The sequence below is a fragment of the Hyperoodon ampullatus genome, assembly GCF_949752795.1.
Source record: "Hyperoodon ampullatus genome assembly, chromosome: X".
Lineage (NCBI taxonomy): Eukaryota > Metazoa > Chordata > Mammalia > Artiodactyla > Ziphiidae > Hyperoodon > Hyperoodon ampullatus.
Window position 1 is genome coordinate 28493248 of NC_136913.1, and position 22445 is coordinate 28515692.

At 36.7% G+C, this 22445-nt stretch overlaps 1 protein-coding gene across 1 annotated transcript in view; it reads left to right on the forward strand.

Moving 5' to 3' along the window:
• GK (glycerol kinase) overlaps window positions 1–8820 on the forward strand; it is a gene marked incomplete at both ends in the record, with an annotated part of 64380 nt that extends 55560 nt beyond the window's left edge. Inside the window, 7 exons of the mRNA XM_079727894.1 lie at window positions 1638–1716; window positions 2491–2587; window positions 3252–3336; window positions 3875–3995; window positions 4106–4249; window positions 5805–5885; window positions 8696–8820. Of these exons, the coding sequence (XP_079584020.1) occupies window positions 1638–1716; window positions 2491–2587; window positions 3252–3336; window positions 3875–3995; window positions 4106–4249; window positions 5805–5885; window positions 8696–8820 (732 nt within the window). The remainder of the gene's footprint in view (window positions 1–1637; window positions 1717–2490; window positions 2588–3251; window positions 3337–3874; window positions 3996–4105; window positions 4250–5804; window positions 5886–8695) is intronic.
• Window positions 8821–22445: the final 13625 nt, after the last annotated feature.

Below are 22445 nucleotides of genomic sequence, written 5' to 3' on the forward strand. Positions count from 1 at the left end.
TTTACATCCTGAAAACTGATGGCAAGAAAGGGTACCCATTTGTAATTCAATTAATTTAACTGGGGACAGGGAGGCAGGTGACATATAAAAAACATTCTGCTTCCTACCCTTAATATTACCTGATGTTTTGGTTTGGGGTGACTCTGTGGAAGTAATTTACATTAATAATCTATATGAAGAAAAAAAGAAGGAAAAAATAATCCATATGAATGAAACATCAGAACCAAAAAACTATTTTTTTTGGAATTCCTAATGGTTTGTGCTGATACTTCTTTTGCCCCCAGAATCTTTTTATAAACATCTTTTTTTTTTTTTTTTTTTTTTGTGGTTCGCGGGCTTCTCACTGTTGCGGCCTCTCCCGTTGTGGAGCACAGGCTCCAGACGCGCAGGCTCAGCGGCCATGGCTCACGGGCCCAGCCACACCGCGGCACGCGGGATCCTCCCAGACCGGGGCACGAACCCGTGTCCCCTGTATTGGCAGGCGGACCCTCAACCACTGCGCCACCAGGGAAGCCCTTAAACATCTTTATTGAGATGTAATTCCCATATCACATGATTCACTCTTTTAAGGTGTGTAATTCAGTGTTCTTTAGTATATTCACAAAGTTGTGCAACCATCACCACAGTCTAACTGTAGAACATTTTTATCACCCCAAAGAATAACTGCATCACCTCAACCCTAGGCAAGCACTAACCAACCCTTTGTCTCTCTGGATTTGCATATTCTGGACATTTCATATAAATGGAGTCATACAATATATGGTCTTTCATAGCATAATGTTTTTAAGATTCATCCATGTTGTAGCAGAATTTCATGTCTTTTCATGGCCAAATAATTTTCCACTGTGGGGATATACTACATTTTATTTACCCATACATCAGTCAATGGAATTTGGCTGATACTTTTTTTTGTTTTGTTTTGTTTTTGGCTGATACTTTTTTAACACTTAAAGAATTAAAGAAGCTAATATTTACATTCAGTAAGAACCTTCCTGTGTACTCCTGTATACTTCCTGTATTGAGCCTCATCGTAATTTCTTTAGGTAACTGTTGTTATAGTCACCACCATTATATAGTTGAATAAATGGAGTCTCAGAAAGCCGAACTAATTTGCCTAAGATCACATAGCAGTTAAGAAGTAGAGCTCAGACTCAAACCAGTTCATCTGACTCCAAACCCCATCCCTTGGTGATTTTGTTGGAAAGAATAATTACTTTGTAGTTAGCTTCTTTGCTAACTTTTTTATTGTGGTTGCTAGATTTAATATAATGTTAGCTATGGGAAATGGGCTTGAAAAAACTCTCAGGGTGGCCTTTCCCAATAACTTTGTGGATAAGATGGGAATGTACTCTGGGTGATAATATACCTCAGTAGTTTAGCAACAGATAGAACAATTGTACAAGAAGCAAATTGATCAACACACTGATGTCCACCTACTGGCACATGAAAGACTTCTGTAATGCCCTAGATAAACAATATTTGTAGTAAAAGGCCTAGTTTATGATATTTGTAGAAGTCCCAATGTTGAAATTTTTGAATTTTTTTCATCTGGTAGTGTCATACACAGAGAATATGCTCAATAAAAGCTTTTTATTGTGATAACATATATTCTCTCTCGGATTCCTTTATTCCCATAGGGTTCCGTAGCTATAGCCGGTGCTGTTATTCGCTGGCTAAGGGACAATCTTGGAATTATAAAGACCTCTGAGGAAATTGGTGAGTATGTTCTAACAAAGGGCTAGAATCTAAATAATAAGAATTTTAAATATTTTTACCCTTGCAATCTGTTAATACATGTGCTTTGCCCCGTATGTGACATTAAACTATATGAATCCCTATTATGAGTTTGATTTACACATAAAAGATTATTTTGTGAAGATTTATAAAACAACAAATTGACATGATTAGTGGTGGTTATTAATAAACTGGCATGGTAGGGCATAAAAATCACCCAAGTGTAAAACTGAACACCAAAGATTGCCAGAATCTGCAGTTAAATTTATCTGATGAGAAAAAGCTTTAAGTCTTATTAGAATGAGAATTAAAACTCCAGTACCTGTAATTTAAGTATTAATATGGCTATTTTCAGACAATGGATAATTATTTTGAACCATCTACTTTAATTTCGCCTGAAGGTGAGACAATCAGGAACACATTTCTGATTAGGGACACACTGAAGGCCACTTCTTCATCTGCTAGTCAGCAACCTTAAAAATAGTGGAAATAAGCTAAAATACCTTAACGAAACTAATCCAGTTCCTTTATTTCTTGGGCTGGGTTACATTTTACTGGGGGGTATTCAATGTGGAGAAATTTGCTTTTGTTGCTCCTGACATTCTGCTGTAATTAGGAACATTTTGCTGTACTAAATAATAGGAAACCAAAAGCTCTGTCCTAATTTTTTAAACACGTGTGTTTATTGACTAAAATAAGTAGCATATAGTAGAGTGATTTTTGTTTGCTTGTTTGTTTGTTTGTTTTTAACGTTAGAGAAACTTGCTAAAGAAGTAGGTACTTCTTATGGCTGCTATTTCGTCCCAGCATTTTCAGGACTATATGCACCTTATTGGGAGCCCAGTGCAAGAGGGTAAGAATTGAAAATAAGGTACGCTTTTGTTGGTCTTGATTTATTTACTATATTAGCTAATAACTTATTAGTTAATAGTTTTCTATTTTCAAACGATTTTAAAGTATTGAGGAAACCTTTTACACTTGGCAAGTATAATTTCAGAACCTTTAAACTCCAAGAAGTTGGGAATTCCCTGGTGTTCTGGTGATTATGGCTCCGAGCTTCCACTGCAGGGAGCACGGGTTCGATCCCTGGTTGCGGAGCTAAGACACTGCATGCCACGCGACATGGCCAAAAAAAACCTCCAAGAAGTTATAAATCATCTGACAAATAAGCCCCTGCCATATTCATATTCATGTTAGTGTTATTATCTTTTATCTTCAAGGCACCTGCAAGTTATGTCTCAAAGGGACATCATCTAGATGAATATTGATTTGGTTTTATATTATTATCATCTATTTGGATAGATCTTGAACTTTTTCATATGTGGATGCAGCATTGTAGACTATAAGGACTTTCCAAGCTACTTAATGTTTATGTCCAGTTTTGTTTTTTTTTAATGTCCATTTCCCCCCGACCCCGTACATTTCTACCTACCAAATTCAGTCTTTCCATATTTAGGACATTTCCAGTTGATGACTCATTCATTCCACTCTAATCTTAAAAATCTTTGTATTTTTAGGATCATCTGTGGGCTCACTCAGTTCACCAATAAATGCCATATTGCTTTTGCTGCATTAGAAGCTGTTTGTTTCCAAACTCGAGAGGTAATAAATATGGGCCCTTTTCTTGTACTTAATCCACCTTTATTATTCCTAAACAAATTATATATTAATGCCAGAAATTTATTAAAATTTATAAGCTTACTAAATATTTAATCAAAAATTAAGCCTGCCTAAACATTAATGTAATAACTGCAAGTTTTTGTTCTTTTCCCAGCTGTCATTACTTTCTAAGTTCCTGTTAGTTGCCAGGCGCTGGGCATTTTACAGTTGAGGGGATGCTGAGTGGTGTGTATTAGGCAAAGGGGATAGTTGCACAAACATAGGCACCATGGCAGGAAATCAGGGTGAAAAATAGAATTGTTTGGCTTGACTGGATATAGGGGTGAGTGCAGAGGTGTGGTGAGAGAAAAGGTTGGTTGTAACCAGATCAAGGAGGGCCTAGAAGACCAGCCTAAGAAATCTAAATTTTTATTCTGCAGGCTTTGGGGAGCTTTTGAGTGTTTTTGAGCAGAAGATGGCTATTTTCAGAGATGTTACTATGGAGTACTTTAATTATGTTCATTGCATTGGTTTATTTAAGATTTTGGACGCCATGAACCGTGACTGTGGAATTCCGCTCAGCCATTTGCAGGTAGATGGAGGAATGACCAACAACAAAATTCTGATGCAGCTACAAGCAGACATTCTGTATATCCCAGTAGGTTAGTAAGCCTTCGTTCCTTTAAACTCCGAGACTAATGTTTCTTCGGAAGAACTGGGTTTTTTAGGCATATGTAACTGCAAAGATACTGATGTGGCTCTCTCCCCTCAGTGAAGCCCTCGATGCCTGAAACAACTGCCCTGGGAGCTGCCATGGCAGCAGGGGCTGCAGAAGGGGTTGGTGTTTGGAGTCTGGAACCTGAGGACTTGTCAGCTGTCACAATGGAGCGGTTTGAACCTCAGATCAACGCTGAGGGTACTTGTTTTTTTAAATCTTTTTTTATTGAAGTATAGTTGATTTACAATATTGTGTTAGTTTCAGATGTACAGCAAAGTGATTCAGTTATACATACATATATATCTATTTTTTTCAGATTCTTTTCCCTTACAGGTTATTATAAAATATTGAGCATAGTTGCCTGTGCTATACAGTAGTTCCTTTTTGGTGAGGGTACTTGTAAAGATTGAAGATTGGTATACTGTGAAAAGTGAGAGAGAGTTTGCTTTTCTGTTTATTCATAAGTTGAGAAAGTAAATAAGATATCAAATGCTATTGTTTCAGGTTTGGCTACTAAGCATATTTGGATACACTGAATGAATGTGAATGAGAGGAATAGTTCCCTATTTAAAAAAAAAAACTTCAATAATCACTTTTTTACCATTCACTTCTAGTGTTTACAGTCCTTTCATGTAGGAGGATAACACTGCCACACTATCAGTTCTAGCTTGTTAGTGTAGCCTTTCCTGACAGTGACAAGGGAGATATATCGGCCACTGACCCCTCACGTCTGCATCGGATCATCTTTGGTGCCAGTGGCCAGTTTTAGGACAGGATTATGTGGGGTAACGGATATTCTGATAACTTTTTTTTTTTTTTTTTTTGGTATGTGGGCCTCTCACTGTTGTGGCCTCTCCCGTTGCGGAGCACAGGCTCCGGACGTGCAGGCCCAGCGGCCATGGCTCACGGGCCCAGCCGCTCCGCGGCATGTGGGATCTTCCCGGACCGGGGCACGAACCTGTGTCCCCTGCATCGGCAGGCAGACTCTCAACCACTGCGCCACCAGGGAAGCCCTCTGATAACTTTTAAACACAGCAGGGCTAGCCTGACAAAAGCAGCAACAATTTAAATAAATGAGCATTAAATATTTGACTTACTGTCGTAATAAACAAAGCTAAGCCACAAGCTCTGACCAATACCTGTATTAAATTTGTGTATGAAAATAAGGTTTTATATACTGAATTTGGTTTTCAACCTTTTTAAAAACCTATGTATAAAATAACGTCAAAGTGGGTTTTGTATGATATCCCAAGCTCCTCCACCCTCCCAAAAAGAGAAAATAGGTCAAGTAGGATTCCCCTTTCTAATTCATCACCACTTGCTTGTGAATGGCCTGGTCTTAGCAGGTAGCCTGTTTCCCCATCTCCCTTCATCGTGCAGACCAGGCTGAATTTCCCTCCAACTTCCAAGCAAGCTTCTCTCCCAGTCACTGGTAGTCACTAGCAATGGTACTCTCCGGAATCTGAGTCCTGGTAAAACTCCATGTCAGCTTAACACAATGTAACAAACGTCAGTTTAATATGTGTAACCATTTGTCAAGAATGCTGAGTGAGGGACTTCCCTGGCAGTCCAGTGGTTAAGACTCCATGCTTCAAATGCAGGGGGCATGGGTTCTATCCCTGGTCGGATCCCACATGCTGCACGGCGCAGCAAAAAAAAAAAAAAAGAACGCTGAGTGAACATAAGTGTGGTACTTAGAACATCTCAGTAAACTGCCTCTCTTATGTGTGGTTTTCCTACCTTCTGTGTCTAGAAAGTGAAATTCGTTATTCTACGTGGAAGAAAGCTGTGATGAAGTCAATGGGTTGGGTTACAACTCAGTCTTCAGAAAGTGGTAAAAATGTTTTTATTATTATTGCTACTTTGCCCTAGTATGTTAAATCGCTTCTTTAAGTATCTGGCCATTTATACTTATCAAGGCTGCTCTGAAGAAAAGTGTTATTGTAAGTTATAGTTTCTAATGTTTTGAAAACACTTTAAAGTTCTAAACATAAAATGTAAATTATTATGTTGATATACATACTTAACTCTGTCCTGCTATATCTTTCCTTATTAGTTTATTCCTGGTACTTCAATTGATAACTTAGTTTTCTAAAAGTAAAATTATTTCTGGTTTCTTCTTAATGAAAAAAAAATCAACTAGACTTTTTTTTTTTCTTCTTCTTCTTCTTAGTGTCTGACTTTGCCTTTCTGGGGGGCTGTCTTCATGACCTGAACCAACCGAAAGCTGTATTAATTTCAGAATATATTTCACTACTTCCTAGACTGCTTCCAAGCCCTTAGTGAGTGTATGTTATGAGAACTCATTGGAATCAGAGGAAGAAAAGTACCAAGCATAGTAAATTAGAAATGTCATAATTGGCAAATGCTCTTGGCAGAAAATAGAGGACTATTTTTTTTCAACCTCTTAGTTGGGAAGGTATTGCCTTAAGTAAACCACTTAATTGTAAACAGCCGTGAGCTGCCTTTAATATAGAAACAGCCTTAAACATGCCTTTAATATGGCATAATATTTTAATTCTTTGCTAAATGTAAGATTTCAAACATAGTGAATGAAACAATGGCCAATAATATATTGAAGCGTATAGTTTAATGGAGAAGAGAATATAAATGAAATATGGCCTGCCTTCCAACCCCAAAGCGAGTATAGAACCACTTGTAATGTATCTGGCTTTTAGGAGAAGCTTCTGGGATCATCTAGTACCACAGATTACGTGATCTGTATTTTCAGTCCTGGATGTTCCTACCTGAAGCTTTTGTTTATTCTCCTAAATAAGCTTTAAGCTTAATATCCATTTTCTTTAAATCTTTTGTTCTGAGACTCATCTTTCTTTCTAAGATAGTGGCAAAGCCTTTCTTGCTAAGACTGTTTGCAGTTTTGAGACCCTTTATAGCTAAACTTCTCAATCATAGGTATTTTTGTAGCACAGTGCTAGTTGCTTTGAAAGATATAACAGACATGCACTAGATTTATTTTCTGGTTGCCCTTAATTAATGGCTAATGAAAATGAGTTATATGTTTTCTTTGACAAGTTAGATTTTTTTTAAACGGCACAGGGACTTCCCTGATGGTCCAGTGGTTAAGACTACATACTTCCAATGCAAGGGGCCCGGGTTCGATCCCTGGTCGGGGAACTAAGATCCCGTATGCCACGCGGCATGGCCAAATAAAATAAGATGGCACAATCCTACCTGTTCCCGCACTCCACTGCCCCAGCTGCCTCCACGTCAATGCCACACATCCTTCTCCTTACTTGCAGTTGAAGATATAATTTTAATTGCAAAGTTCCCACAAAACCAATTGATCGTTTTCTCTCTGTTTGCTTACCTTACCTGTCAGTGAATTTAAAATGCCAAGAAAAAGTTGATAAAAAAATTACATGATTCTGTTGTTTCTGCCATCAGCATTGATGATAAAGTAATTTGATTTTTTGAGAGCTTTCGGTTTTTCAAACTTTGTTTTTGTTTCAGTTAGGCTGCAGTGGATTTAAGGCAAAGTTTGAAAAACTTTTTGAGTAGATTTATGAAAAGCACTCATGTATAATATTTTGAGAGTCTCTAAACTGTATAATAAACAGGCTAATAATATTCAATTAGTGAAATGCTGATTGTATTCCTTAAGCAATATAAGCTATATAACGGTATGATTTATCAATAAGCTATTTGATAATAGCAGTACAGACAGAATCCTATTTTGATGATCGTGAAAGGATATTGGAATTGCTACCTGGTCTCTTATCCTCTTTAAATAGGTTTAATTTATGGGAAGAATATTACGTTAGCTTAATTTCCAAAGCATTTTGCCAGTTTTGAAGCATTCATATTTATCTTCTTGTTTGTAACTATATTTGAATGGAGTGTAAAGAATTTTTAACATACATTCAATATGTTTAAAATGTTGTAGAAGTGATTGGGGGTTTGATATTTTTTGGAGAGAGCTTATCATAAATGATGACTTCTTGGCTTTGTGCTCCAAAAGAGTGTTAAATATTCTAGATATATAATTTTTATATTCAAGAAAAGCATCTATCTATCTATTCTTTAAAGGAAGGGTTTCCAAGAGAATTCAGGTTGGAAAATATCAAAACAATCGTGTTCTCAGGCAATATTTTAAAATGTAGATTAATACAGTTTGGTTTTTTAATTATACTAACATTAATATTCAAGTGCATTTCCTTATACACCAAGTCTATTTAAAAAAGAAAATGAAACCAGTAGGGTTTGAAATTCATTTTCAGTAGACGAATATAACTCTTCTCTGATAGCCAAAGGATCTATAATTTGAATTTGAGGGGAATTGGATTGCTCATTTAGTATCTTTTGGGGAAGAATCAAGAAAGCTAAAAACAGCCTCCCAAAAAGTTCATCAGCTTTGGCTTTGCCAGTGGAAGGTTTATGTTGGTCTGCATGTTCTATGTTCTTGGCTACTTGTGGCATGCTATCTGTATTGTTTGTTGACTGTCATAAGCCTTCAATATTGATTCTGGTTTTGATTTGAAGTAATAACTCTTTGCTAGCTTTTATGAATATACTATTTTTATAACTTTTTTTTGCTATCATGTGATTCTTAACACAAATATTGTAATTATGTGTCTCTCTTTTGGTTTGCTTGACTGGAATTCCCTCCTACTTGGATGACCACAGGTGACCCTAGTATCTTCTGTAGTCTACCCTTGGGCTTTTTTATAGTGAGTAGCATGGTAATGTTAATCGGAGCAAGGTACCTCTCAGGTCAGTTCCTCTTTACATTAGACAATTGTATTAGTTAGCATTAATGTATTTGTGTATGACTCAGCAGAAAGTTTTTGGTGTTTTTCCTTCTTCCTATTCTTAGGAACCTGGAAAATCTATTAAAGGTCTAATTAGTTAGACCAATTGATCTTTGGGGGCAGTCAGAATTAAGGACTGTGACTCTGCTTTTATTCTCTTTTTAGTAGATGACGATTTTCTTTGAGGGACTACATTCTGCTGTCAGCTGCAACAATAAGCACAAGTGAAAGTACTACTGTCAATGTTTAAATGAAAGGACGTTCAGAGTGATAGATGAAATTTATAGTATTTGAAATCAATTAAATTGGCTTTCAAATGTACATAAGTTGTTTTTCATACTTAATGAAAATCTGCTACACAAGTCTTAATATTTCAATTCTGGTAAGAATTTCAGCCAGAGTATGTTAGCAGAGTTTCTGTAAAACTCTACAGCTAGGGAAAGTTTATCATCACTTTTATTTTAGTTAAAAGAATACATTTGGTGAAATGAAGTTTTTAAAAAAATTATTATTGAAATAAATTGGGGTCGAAATTCAAACTGAATTATTATTTTGCATATTAACTTCTGAATATTCTTATAAGACTAAAATTGCTCAGTATTTTATAAAACACGTTGCATAACCTGTATTAATTTAAATATAATAATCATTTTTGGAAGATGTTGCTGATGATAGCTCTCAGTTTTTCTTCAAATTAATGGCCTAAATGGAAATGACGTATTTCATATGTTGCCAAGAAAGTGAAACATTTTAACAATCTTCTTAATTAAGGAAAGAGTTAAATTATTTTTCTTAATTAATTAGAAGATGACCTGGGTATAAAATATAAAATTTTTTATTAATATGGGAGAATATCTCTTTATAGAAATCTGACAAGCGTTAATCAGCTTGACATCATCACCAAAGTGCTATATATAAATATGGAATGAAAAGTTATTTACATCAGCAGAAATGGGATGAAAATTATTTACATTAGCAGAACATTAAATTATCTTTTAATTAATGATAAAATTTGAGTTACTTGCATGAGAGTTTAAAATTAGATTGCCTTTTTCTATATTCTTCATGTTCACGATAAATTTGTTCAAATCTTCTACTTCCATAATAATCATACCTTATGTTGGTATTAGTGCTTTATACCTTACAAAGGGCTTCTGTATACATAAATCTATACAGAATTAGCAGATGCTTATTTTCTTTCTGCTTCTTGGGAATGTTTGGTGGAACTGTCCAAATATTCCCCAGAAGAACTGTAGTTTAAATTAATTTTTTTTTAAATGCTGTTTGAGGAAAAGTTCTATTTTTTTTCTTTACTGTGAGTTTTTTTGGCTGCATAATGATGGTGTGGAAAAGGAAAGAAAATAACATTGCAGCTGAATGTTTTCATTGATTTTTTTTTCTCCTTCTGTTTCCCCTTTGATACCAGTACAGAATGAAAAGGCTTGGTCTATGAAAATTAGGATATGTAGCATATCTCTAAGCTAAAGGATACAGTAAGTGTCCAAATTCCTAGGCTTCCAAAATAGATATGATTGCCATCTTTAGGATCTCTCTTGGTAACATATGCTGAGATTTGAAAAGAATGGGGATGGCTTGCCTTGGTAAACAGTTAGCAATAGTGTTTATTTGCTAATTTTGGAATTGGCTCAGTTATATTTGTTGCATTTTTACCTGTGAAGCAATATTTAGGAATCATATGGAATTTCTAGCTCAATAAATTATTGAATTGTCTTCATTGTTTTAACTCCTGAATTGCATGTATATTATTATTGACATATATGATTTTTGTCCCCCATTTTAGGTATGCCATAAATACTACCAACTCATGGATTCCAAAGATGCGAGCTCTTTACCTATCGAGAGAATCCAGTGATTCTGTCTATTAATGTGATGACACTACTCATAGACTCTGATTTTATTTATAAGCCACTAGCTGCATGACACTCCAAGTAGACCTGTGGCTTGAAATAAAGAAAATGCAGCAGAAAGAATGCTATAGAAACATTTGGTGTGTTTCCTGACATCGGTAGTTAAGATTGGACCAGCCACCTTGGGCTGACCCACTCCTTTGCCATCATTTCCTGCCTCATTCCCTCTAAGATCTAGGAATAATTCAGATCCTGTCCATTGGAATCTTTTATCACATATATTCAAACTCTGATGGGCCAGGATTTGATTGCTGAGCTACACATGCTTGATTAAGGGGCTGTTACTAATGGGCTAAAAATTGGTGACCTTTTGTTTGCTTCTTTTTAACAGACCCCCCTACCCAAAGTCCTCTTTTCTGCATATTAGGGAGACCACAGTATCTTCACTGAATGTTTAAATGGAAGCCTCTACTAAATTCTTAAAATGGAAATTTAGTACCCTCATTGCTTAGGTATTTCTCTGAAAAGTATTTGCCAAAACTGAAAATTCTTCATATATTGTATTTAACGTGGTCTCACTAATTACACTGAATTGCTATCTGGATCTTATAGGGAAGGACACTTTCCTTTTTTTTTTCTTTCATCTCTCCTTTTTATATATTTTTTTACTTTGTATGTCTAACATACATGCCCATATTTTATATACCGAGGGTAGCCCATTTATAAAAAGAGTATGTGTTCTCACTAATTACACTGAATTTCTGTCTGGATCTTATAGGGAACAACACTTTCTTTTTTTTCTTTTTGTCTCTCCTTTTTATATTTCTTACTTTGTATGTGTAACATACATGCCTTTATATTTTATATACTGAGGGTAGCCCATTTATAAACTAAGAGCACATTGTATTCGGTAGGTTATAATGGGGCTGGTCTTAAGTGGACCTCTATGTGTATAAATATTTTGGAGAAAACAGCTGTATACATTTTTGGGCAATGGTTATGCATATTATTTACCAGGAGAAACTTTTTCTTAAAGAGCCAACATTTAAAATTTAAGTATGTGTTCTATGTCAATAAAAGAAAATGTACTTTATTGTGACTATAATTTCTTATACCATACTTTTATATGCTAAAAAAAAGAAAAAACTGTGGAATACTACAGCAAATATTGTTTTCAAATACAAGCACTAGTTCATATAAAGTTATTTTTCCTTTGACGTAATTTTACACATATTTAGGATACTTTTGAGGGGATGTCAAAAAAGGTTAAAATACTTAAGTAGAAAAAAAGCCAAGAATCTCTTTCTATCCAAGTATGTTATCAATTGCTGATAAGCAATTAAAATTTCTATTTGAGATGACAGATAGCTATCTCTGCTTATTGTCATATTACAACTGAAAAAAAAGGTTTTATTGATAGAAATGGCTTCTAGTAAAACCAAGAATTTCTTTCTCCCCCCCACCGAAAACCAAGAATTTCTCAAAAAATTTAATGTTATGTGTTGTAAAAACTTAACCTAATCTAGCTTCTTAATGTCAATTTTAAAATATCTTAAAATTAATTTGTGTTTACTACAAACAAGAAGATACTGCCTTCTAATTATTTTCTTCACTCAGTGATGAAAATGGGAAAATATTTATGTATTAATATAAAAGGTTTTGTTTTGTTTGGAATTAATGGTAGCTTTCATTTGCAGTTCTGATTATGCTGTTTCTAAATTATTGAATCTGCTGGGTTTTATTGATGCAGCTGCCACTTTAGTGACATAAATATTATAGAAAGGTACTATGAAATTATTACTTTGTGGCAAGGATACTTTTAAACATAATTATGTTTCTACAAAGGTAGGTTGAGTTAATGTAAATAGTTGTGAAAATCATTGTTCAAATAATTTTAAGATTACATTAATTTTCTATAAATTGCAATATTTATAAATGTTTGAAATTATACACAGTGATATTTAACGCTAAATTACTTAAAATAAATCAACCCTCATTCTTACTTGCATTTCTCATTTACAGACTAGAACTTAGATCAAAGCTAAATTGAGAAAGAAATTGCAGGAAACGTGAAGCTCAGCTGTTAGCACTTGATCAGGCATACTCTGAAGAATTAACTGACAGCCGAAGAAGTAGTTTCTGGAACGATGAGCACCTTACTCGTTCTGTTAGAAAAGACTACAGTGTCCCATCTCAGCATCCAGAAAACACCCTGCTGAGGTCAGCAGCCATTATCAATAGGGTCTTGTGGTCATGGCTAACCATGACCTACTGGTTCCACTCTCTGCTTCAGTTTCTCTCTACCTGGGTGATTTGGTGGAATGAAGTACACCACTGTTCTCTGAACACAATAGCCAACACCTCAGCCTTTTGTTCTCCAGGTAATCAGTAACATAAGTAATGCATTTTTGCTTCTGTAATAATATCTTAGAATTTTTTAGTGTGTTTCTTTTGAAATGCCTAAAGGTCAGTTCTTTGGCTTATGGGTATTTTGTATCATGTGGGAATGAAGAATGATAGCTATTTAGGAGGAACCACCAATCAAAATATGTCATAGCGCAGAAACTGTAACAGTATTGGCAGTCTAGTCGGTAGTATTTACCTAATCGTAAATAGAAGTTCAAAAATTACTATTTTTATAGCTTTAATGAGGTATAATTGATATACAGAAAACTGTACATATTTAATGTATATACTTTGATGAGTTCAGACATATGCACACGCCCATTATCCCATTACCACAATCAAGGTTATAAACATATCCGTCACCTCCAAAATTTTTCTTACATCCCTTTGCTTGTTGTGTTTGTGTGTTAAGAATGCTTAACATGAGATCTACCCTCTTACATTTTTTAAAATATTTATTTATTTATTTTTGGCTGCATTGGGTCTTTGTTGCTGCGTGCAGGCTTTCTCTAGTTGTGGTGAGCAGGGGCTACTCTTCATTGCGGTGCGCGGGCTTCTCATTGCGGTGGCTTCTCTTGTTGCGGAGCATGGGCTCTAGGCGCGTGGGCTTCAGTAGTTGCGGCGCACAGGCTCAGTAGTTGTGTCTCTCGGGCTCTAGAGCGCAGACTCAGTAGTTGTGGCGCACGGGCTTAGTTGCTCCGCAGCATGTGGGATCTTCCCGGGCCAGGGCTCGAACCCATGTCTCCTGCATTGGCAGGCAGATTCTTAACCACTGTGCCACCAGGGAAGCCCTACCCTCTTAAATTTTTAAGTACACAGTACCATATTGTTAACTCTAGGCACTATGTTGTACAACAGACCTCTAGAACTTATTCATCTTGTGTGATTAACTTAATACCCACTGAACAACTCCCCATTTCCCCCTCACCCCAGCCCCTGCTAGGCACCAGTCTCTTTTCTGTTTCTATGAGTTTGACTTTTTAAGATTCCACACATGAAGTAAGATCATGCAGTATTTCTTTCTGTGTCTGGTTTATTTCACTTAGCATAATATCTTCCAGGTCCATCGATGTTGTCACAAATAGTAGAATTTCCTTCTTTTTTTAAGGCTGATCAAGATTCCACGGCATGCATATACCACATTTTCTTTAACCATTCATCTGTCAATGGACATTTGGGTCGTTTCTCTATCTTGGCTATTGTGAATAATGCTGCAGTGAACATGGGAGTGTAGAGATCTCTTCAAGATCCTGATTTCAATGCTTTTGGATATGTACTCAAAAGTGGGATTGCGGGATCATGTGGTAGTTCTATTTTTAATTTTTTTGAGGAATCCTCATACTGTTTTCCACAGTGGCTGTACCATTTTACATTCCCACCAACAATGTTACAAGTGTTCCAAAAATTATTTTTTAACTAGAACTTTGTAATAACTTGTTTTAACTAATAATATTTAAATAATGAAATTTAGTTGATCCGTTCTAACAACCTAACAATTTGTAAGGTCACATAACAGGCAATTATTGGTAAACTGAGTGGCTTTTTTAAAACCAACTTGATTGCTACTTGGTCTATACTTTACAGGTACATATCTTAGTTCTGGTCTTATGATAAAGTATAAATTGTGTTAAGTATCATAGACAAAAAACTCTCGCAAGTATTTCCAAAGGTTTCCCTGTCATCAGATTTAGTGAAAATGACCTATTAAATTAAATTTGGGCCTATAAAGATAAATATTCTGAGAAGCAGCAGATAGTTTAAAAACAAGTTGCTTAACTAGACCAATATCTCTGTTTACCAGTTTTCATCCTATTTCAGGTAACTAGTTCTACCTGACAGCATAATAGTTGAGGATAACAATATTTTATTTTAAAAAGCAGCCTCAGGCCTTTTTCAGTTTTCCTGTGTAGTATTAAAATTAAGTAGCTTCTTTTATTCCCCATTATTAAACCTGATATTATTTATCTCATTGATTGCTTATTATGATATGACTAGTTTACAAGTGGATTTCATAAATATCAGATCATTTAAATCATCTCCAAAACATTCATCAAAAGGAGACTGGTTAAATTAACTGTGCTACAGCCACACAATATAGAACATGTAGCTTTAGAAAAGCATGAGGTTGCTGTCCAGAAACATGGAAACATCCAAGATAAGTGAAAAAGCAAGGTGCAGAGGAGTGCATAAGTGTGCTACCTTTCCATTTAAAAAAAAAAGAAAAGAAAAAACTAGGATGTTGGCCTGTGCCGGAAGGACACATAAAGAAATTGGGAAGCTGCTGCATAGCACAGGTGGATCAGCTCGGTGCTTTGTGACCACTTAGAGGGGTGGGATAGGGAGGGTGGGAGGGAGATGCAAGAGGGAGGAGATATGGGGATATATGTATACGTATAGCTGATTCACTTTGCTGTGCAGCAGCAACTAACACACCATTGTAAAGCATTTATACTCCAATAAAGATGTGGGGGGAAAAAAAAAGAAGCTGTAAAATAGTACTGGAACAGAACGCAGTGATCAGGCATGTGGGACACAGGAGTAGGGAAAAACATAAAAGTTATATATTTGAACCGTGTTAATTGCTAATATGTGTAATATTGAACCATGTTAATATATTAACTTTGCAAAACTAATTTTAAATTTTTGAACTTAAATTCAGAGGCCATTGTACATGAATGTTCATGACAGCATTATTCATAACAGCCAAAAAGGAAATAACCCACATGTCTAGTCTATCAGCTGATGAATGGGTAAGTGAAAGTTGGTATATCCATACAATGGAATATTATTCAGGTATAACAATGAATAAAGTACCGGCTACATGCTGCAACATAAATGAACCTTGAAAACTACACAAAGTGAAAAAAGTCGTATACAAAAAGCCACATACTGTATGATTCCAGTTGTATGAAATGTCCAGAATAGACAAATCCATAGAGCCAGAAAGTGGATTAGTGGCTGCCAGAGTCTGGGGGGAGGGGAAAGGGGACGTGACTGCTAATGGACAGGGTTTCTTTTGGGGTGATGATTGCACAACTTTGTGACTATACTAAAAACTGAATTCTACACTTTAAAGGAGTGCATTTATGGTATATGAATTATATTTCAATAAAAATGTAACTTTAATTTGCATTTATGTAAAATAAATATACATGACCAGTCCCTGATAGCATGTGAACTTGTAGTCCCTGAAATGAGCCCTCTGAAGGAAATAAATTTTATTTGCTCCTTGAAAAATGGAGGTTAATAAATTTATCTCCTTTTTATTTCACTTTCATTAACTATTTTTTAAGTATCTAATACTGGAAATAAGAAAAATGCTTTAGTCACTGATACATAAAAGACTATGATGAAGTAGAAGGCCTGGGCTCCCATTCAGTTTCCCAGGTGTTTTCATGGTCTGTCCAATAGAATATAGTGATAAAAAGGATGCAGCTAACTCGTTTTCCCCAAAGACTTGATAAATGAAGAGGCAGTCTTCTGAACGTATTAAGCAAATCGTATCACTATAATTACTAGTAACTTGACTTCTAGTTACGAAACTATTCTGTTTCCTAATTTTCTTGAAGGTTTAGCCTCATCTGTTTATCATCTTCTTTCTCCTCAAACTCATTTTAAACCTTCAACCTTTCATTCATTTACCACCACATCTTTTTCTTTACTACTGTTTAGAGGAGGAAACAATAGGTCTGTTTGTCATCTACCTCTTCAAATAATTGTAAATCGAATTCAAATGTCAGTGAAGGTTTACAAGTTCACACTCTACATCACTGGTTTCTCAACAGCCGAGGGAGTGCTTTGTAAAATGAGCATTCCTGTCCATTTAATTCTTTTGATCAAATTGTTTGTTTGGAAATCAGAGTAATACTGCTCTTAGAAAAATGAGAAGATAAGAGGTTACAAAGAAGAGTAGAAAATCATTTATTTTTTCCCCAAACTTTAAGGTGGTATTTTCATAGATCTTGAATGTTCATAAACTTTATATAAAAATTTTAACCTGCACAACAATACAACGTATCATGTGTATGGACACATACAGTTGAACTAGAAGTATGAAACTTGCATAGGGATGATAGATACCAAGTTTAGGATGGTGGTTACTTCTGGAAGGCAGAGCATGGAATCAGGGCAAGAGACTTCACTGGAACCTGAAAAGTTGTGTTTCTTAAAAAATTAAAAGCTAAAGCAAATATAGCAAAATCTTAAGATTTGACTGAGTGGTGGGGTACGGATGTATTTACTATATTCTCTACTTTTCTGTATGCTTGAAATGTTTCATAGTAAAAATATAAGGTGTATCGTCCTCCTAATTGTATGTATCTAAGTCCACCACTCACTGTCCATTATGTAATTTTGTTTATCCTGACACCCTTCCCAATTAAAAGGGCTGAAATCTTATTGATCTTCTGGCACAATTATTTCAAGCACCTCATATAAAGCATCAATATTCAGAATAAAGAAGGTGTATTAGAAATTATATCCTTGCTTAGCCATTCATTTGTTATGAATTCCATGACTCAATACTTGTCTTATTTCCAATACAGAAACTTCCACAAATTTTAATAGATAATTGCACTGCTGACAGCTCACCGCATTTATAATTACATATTAAGGCTAGAAAATTTCTGGGCTGAAAAGTCTCAATTCTAGATTTAAGTTTAATATCAAGGGGAAAAGATCATTGCCATTATATTGGATTTCAAATCAGGCACAAGACCTGTTTTATTCTATTCCAGGTTCTAGTTCATTACAGTTGAAAGAAAGCACTAAATAATAAAATTGGTTGAAATTTGTTTCCTTCCAAACATGTGTTTAAAAGACCACAAAGGGCTTCCCTGGTGGCGCAGTGGTTGAGAGTCCGCCTGCCGATGCAGGGGAAACAGGTTCGTGCCCCGGTCTGGGAAGATCCCACATACCGCGGAGCGGCTGGGCCCGTGAGCCATGGCCGCTGGGCCTGTGCATCCGGAGCCTGTGCTCCGCAACGGGAGAGGCCACAACAGTGAGAGGCCCACATACCGCAAAAATAAATAAATAAATAAATAAATACATTAAAAAATAAAAGACCACAAAGATGTGGGTAAAATAAAATGGTAGGATGGCGATCAAAATGATTAGCCCCTTCTGTGGAAGGGAAAATTGGGCTCTGAAACTGAACAATTATCCCCATAATTTTCGTGTTTTTTTTTTTTTTTTTTTTTTGCGGTACGCGGGCCTCTCACTTCTGTGGCCTCTCCCGCTGCGGATCACAGGCTCCAGACGCGCAGGCTCAGCAGCCATGGCTCACGGGCCTAGCTGCTCCGCGGCATGTGGGATCTTCCCGGACCGGGGCACGAACCGGTGTCCCCTGTATCGACAGGCGGACTCGCAACCACTGCACCACCAGGGAAGCCCTATCCCCATAATTTTCAAAGAACTCTTAATGGATGTCATATTTCGTCTCAGGAGTTATGGTAATTTATTTAATCACTCTCAGAGCGATTACTTCGGTAAACTTTTTTTTTTGAATTTTTTAATTTAATTTTATTTTTTTATACAGCAAATTCTTATTAGTCTTCCATTTTATACACATCAGTATATACATGTCAATCCCAATCGCCCAATTCATCACACCACCACCACCCCCCCGCCGCTTTCCCCCCTTGGTGTCCATATGTTTGTTGTCTACATCTGTGTCTCTATTTCTGCCCTGCAAACCGGTTCATCTGTACCATTTTTCTAGGTCCCACATATATGCGTTAATATGCGATATTTGTTTTTCTCTTTCTGACTTACTCTGTATGACAGTCTCTAGATCCATCCACGTCTCAACAAATGACCCAATTTCGTTCCGTTTTATGGCTGAGTAATATTCCATTGTATATATGTACCACATCTTCTTTATCCACTCGTCTGTCGATGGGCATTTAGGTTGCTTCCATGACCTGGCTATTGTAAATAGTGCTGCAGTGAACATTGGGGTGCATGTGTCTTTTTGAATTATGGTTTTCTCTGGGTATATGCCCAGTATTGGGATCGCTGGGTCATATGGTAGTTCTATATTTCATTTTTTAAGGAACCTCCGTACTGTTCTCCATAGTGGCTGTATCAGTTTACATTCCCACCAACAGTGCAAGAGGGTTCCCTTTTCTCCACACCCTCTCCAGCGTTTGTTGTTTGTAGATTTTCTGATGATGCCCATTCTAACTGGTGTGAGGTGATACCTCATTGTAGTTTTGATTTGCATTTCTCTAATAATTAGTGATGTTGAGCTGCTTTTCATGTGCTTCTTGGCCATCTGTATGTCTTCTTTGGAGAAGTGTCTATTTAGGGCTTCTGCCCATTTTATGGTTGGGTTGTTTGTTTTTTTAATATTGAGCTGCATGAGCTGTTTATATATTTTGGAGATTAATCCTTTGTCAGTTGTTTCGTTTGCAAATATTTTCTCCCATTCTGAGCATTGTCTTTTCGTCTTGTTTATGGTTTCCTTTGCTTTGCAAAAGGTTTTAAGTATCATTAGGTCCCATTTGTTTATTTTTGTTTTTATTTCCATTTCTCTAGGAGGTGGATCAAAAAAGATCTTGCTGTGATTTATGTCAAAGAGTGTTCTGCCTATGTTTTCCTCTAAGAGTTTATCGCTCTAAGGGATTACTTCTGTAAACTATTCTTTTTAGCCCAAGCTCCTAGGTCAGAGCCACTAGGGCGGGGGTGGGGGGGCAGACTCCCTTGGAGCTACTGACCCTCCTGCCCCCACCCTCCCGGCATTCATTGCCCTCGGCCTGCGCCTGCCTCCCTCGTTCTTCAGCTGGAATCAGTCGCCCTCCCTTCAGGCCCATCCCTCCTGCCCCATGACATCAATCAACCAATAAGCCACTACCAGGTGCCCAGCCCCATGCCAGCAGCTCAAGGGTGCCCAAAAGAAGAAGGCTTAACCTGCTTTCAAGGACCCTGGTGTCTGGAGAAGTAAACCATACACAGTAAGAACCAGGGAGGTGGCGCCCTGAGGGACGGGGTTCTCAGAAAAGCAGAGAGGATGGGTTGGTGGGAGCTGTTCACCTGTGCTGCATTTCTTTTTCCCCATTATGGCTGGATATTTCACTTCTCTTTACTCACAGTCGGGGAGATGTGACTGCTAGTTAGTTGCTTTATCTAATAGACTTGTAAAGGAAGAGCCATGACTAATGAATAAAACTAAATTGTTTAGATTTTTCCTTGACTTTTCAGTGTTATCTTTACATATCCATCCTGCAGATTGGGGTAATTCTCTCATTCTCTTTGTTAAATATGTGTGTATATGTGTATCCTGCAGGGATACACATTCACCTCTCCCAACACACACACACACACACACACACACACACACACACACACACACACACGCATGCACAGAGTACATATTTTCAGTATCATCATCACATGTGAATATAAGAGAATTTCTTAAGATTTTCTGTTAAGTAGGTATAATTCACAAAACCAGAGCCATCCTATGGGTTATAGACTTCTGTGGGTTATAGATAATAAGAATTATTAGAGGGGAATTTTTTCCATGTCTCTAGTGTGTATATGTGTTCACGAGAGCCACCAGGTGCCCCTTCCCCCCTTCTCAGAAAGAGGCACCCATGTATGCCAGGCCTGCCCGGGACCATGCCTCTAACACACAGGGCTTAGTATGCTCTGAAGCCTGTTGCTGCTTATTACTGTTTCCTAATTAACTTTGATCAGTGTGTTTGGCTAATTGAACTGCACTCACTGGTAATTGCATGGGCCTCCCAGAAAGAAGGTTGCCTCTCAGGACTAAGGCAAGAAAATCCCCATTCCCAGATTCTTGGCTTGAGCCAAACAACTGTGTAGTACAAGCCAAGGATTTGTGTCCCACAACTAGTAGAAGAACTGGTGAAGGTACAAGTGTTAACGTGGGTTTCTTTAATCTGGTCATAGTAGACAGGATTTCAAATGTAATTTTTTTTTTCATTGAGTTATACTTTGGATACTGTAATGCCAATATTAAGTGATTATAACATGGATGGATGCTGAGCCATTTCTGCTGAAAAGTCTCAGATATCCAATCACAATGTGTACCATACAAGATTCCCCTATGTTTCCAAAGTCCATCACTTGTAGTCTAAATTTTTTTATTGGCTTCCTAGAGGTCATTTGGAATAGAATCTAGTGACTGATTACCTTTTGAAAAGCTGGCTTGTTATAAACAAATTCACCTCCTAGGTGGCACTGTTTTCAACACTCAGGCTTTTCTGTCTTCTCAAGTAGCCTTCCTTTCCATCAGCGTATACTGCAGAAGTGTCTGGGGTACTTGTTTTGGGTAATCATAATTACATGAAAGCATAGTAGTGATCATAGGAGATGTCCAGGATGCCTTCATGCTAGGATCATAAAAACCAAAGGCTTAAGTGAAGCCATCAATCCATTTACAGTTTCCTGCAGCTCTGATTTTTCTTAGACTTTTCAGCTCATGAAAAAACTCAGATTTATAGATAATTTTTTCATCATCTATAATTTAACATTTAACAATTTAAAAACTGAAATATCTCTGCTAATTACACATTATATACTGTCCTAAATTTATTCAGTCATAAAGATCTTCATAGCCTATTTTCTTTTAAAAGCCTTTTTAGAATACCTCTCTTCATAGTTGACTCTTGGGATGACATAGTAGAATCAGCCAATTCCAAGGCAATATTGTGCATCCATTATTTCCCCTGATACCAACCAAATTATTTTTCGTTCTTCCTTATTTTATTGTTTCTGCTTCACCTATGCAGTTCTAGAATATTATAAAGAAATAATCTCTTTATAACAATCCACAAATATGACCAAATTTAGGCAAAATTGTGTCAATTGTACCTTATGTTGATACCATCATTATTGTCTCAATACCAAGCAAGTTTCTTAAAACTCTATTATCATTGTCATTAGCTTCTTACATATTGAGTTTTACAGTTATTAAGAAAATATTCTTTATTGCTACAGTCCTTCAGCACATTGATCATATATCCACTATAAGCACTTTAGCATCCAAATATAACAAAACACGGGACTTCCCTGGTGGCCCAGTGGGTAAGAATCCGCCTGCCAATGCAGGAGACATGGGTTCGAGCCCTGGTCTGGGAAGATCCCACATGCCGCAGAGCACCTAAGCCCCTGTGCCACAACTACTGAGCCTGCGCTCTAGAGCCCGTGCTCCACAACAAGAGAAGCCACCGCAATGAGAAGCCTGCACATCGCAATGAAGAGTAGCCCCGGCTCACCACAGCTAGAGAAAACCCACGCGCAGCAACAAAGACCCAACACAGACAAAAGTAAATTAATTTAAAAAAATACATATATATATATATATATAACAAAACACAACTAATC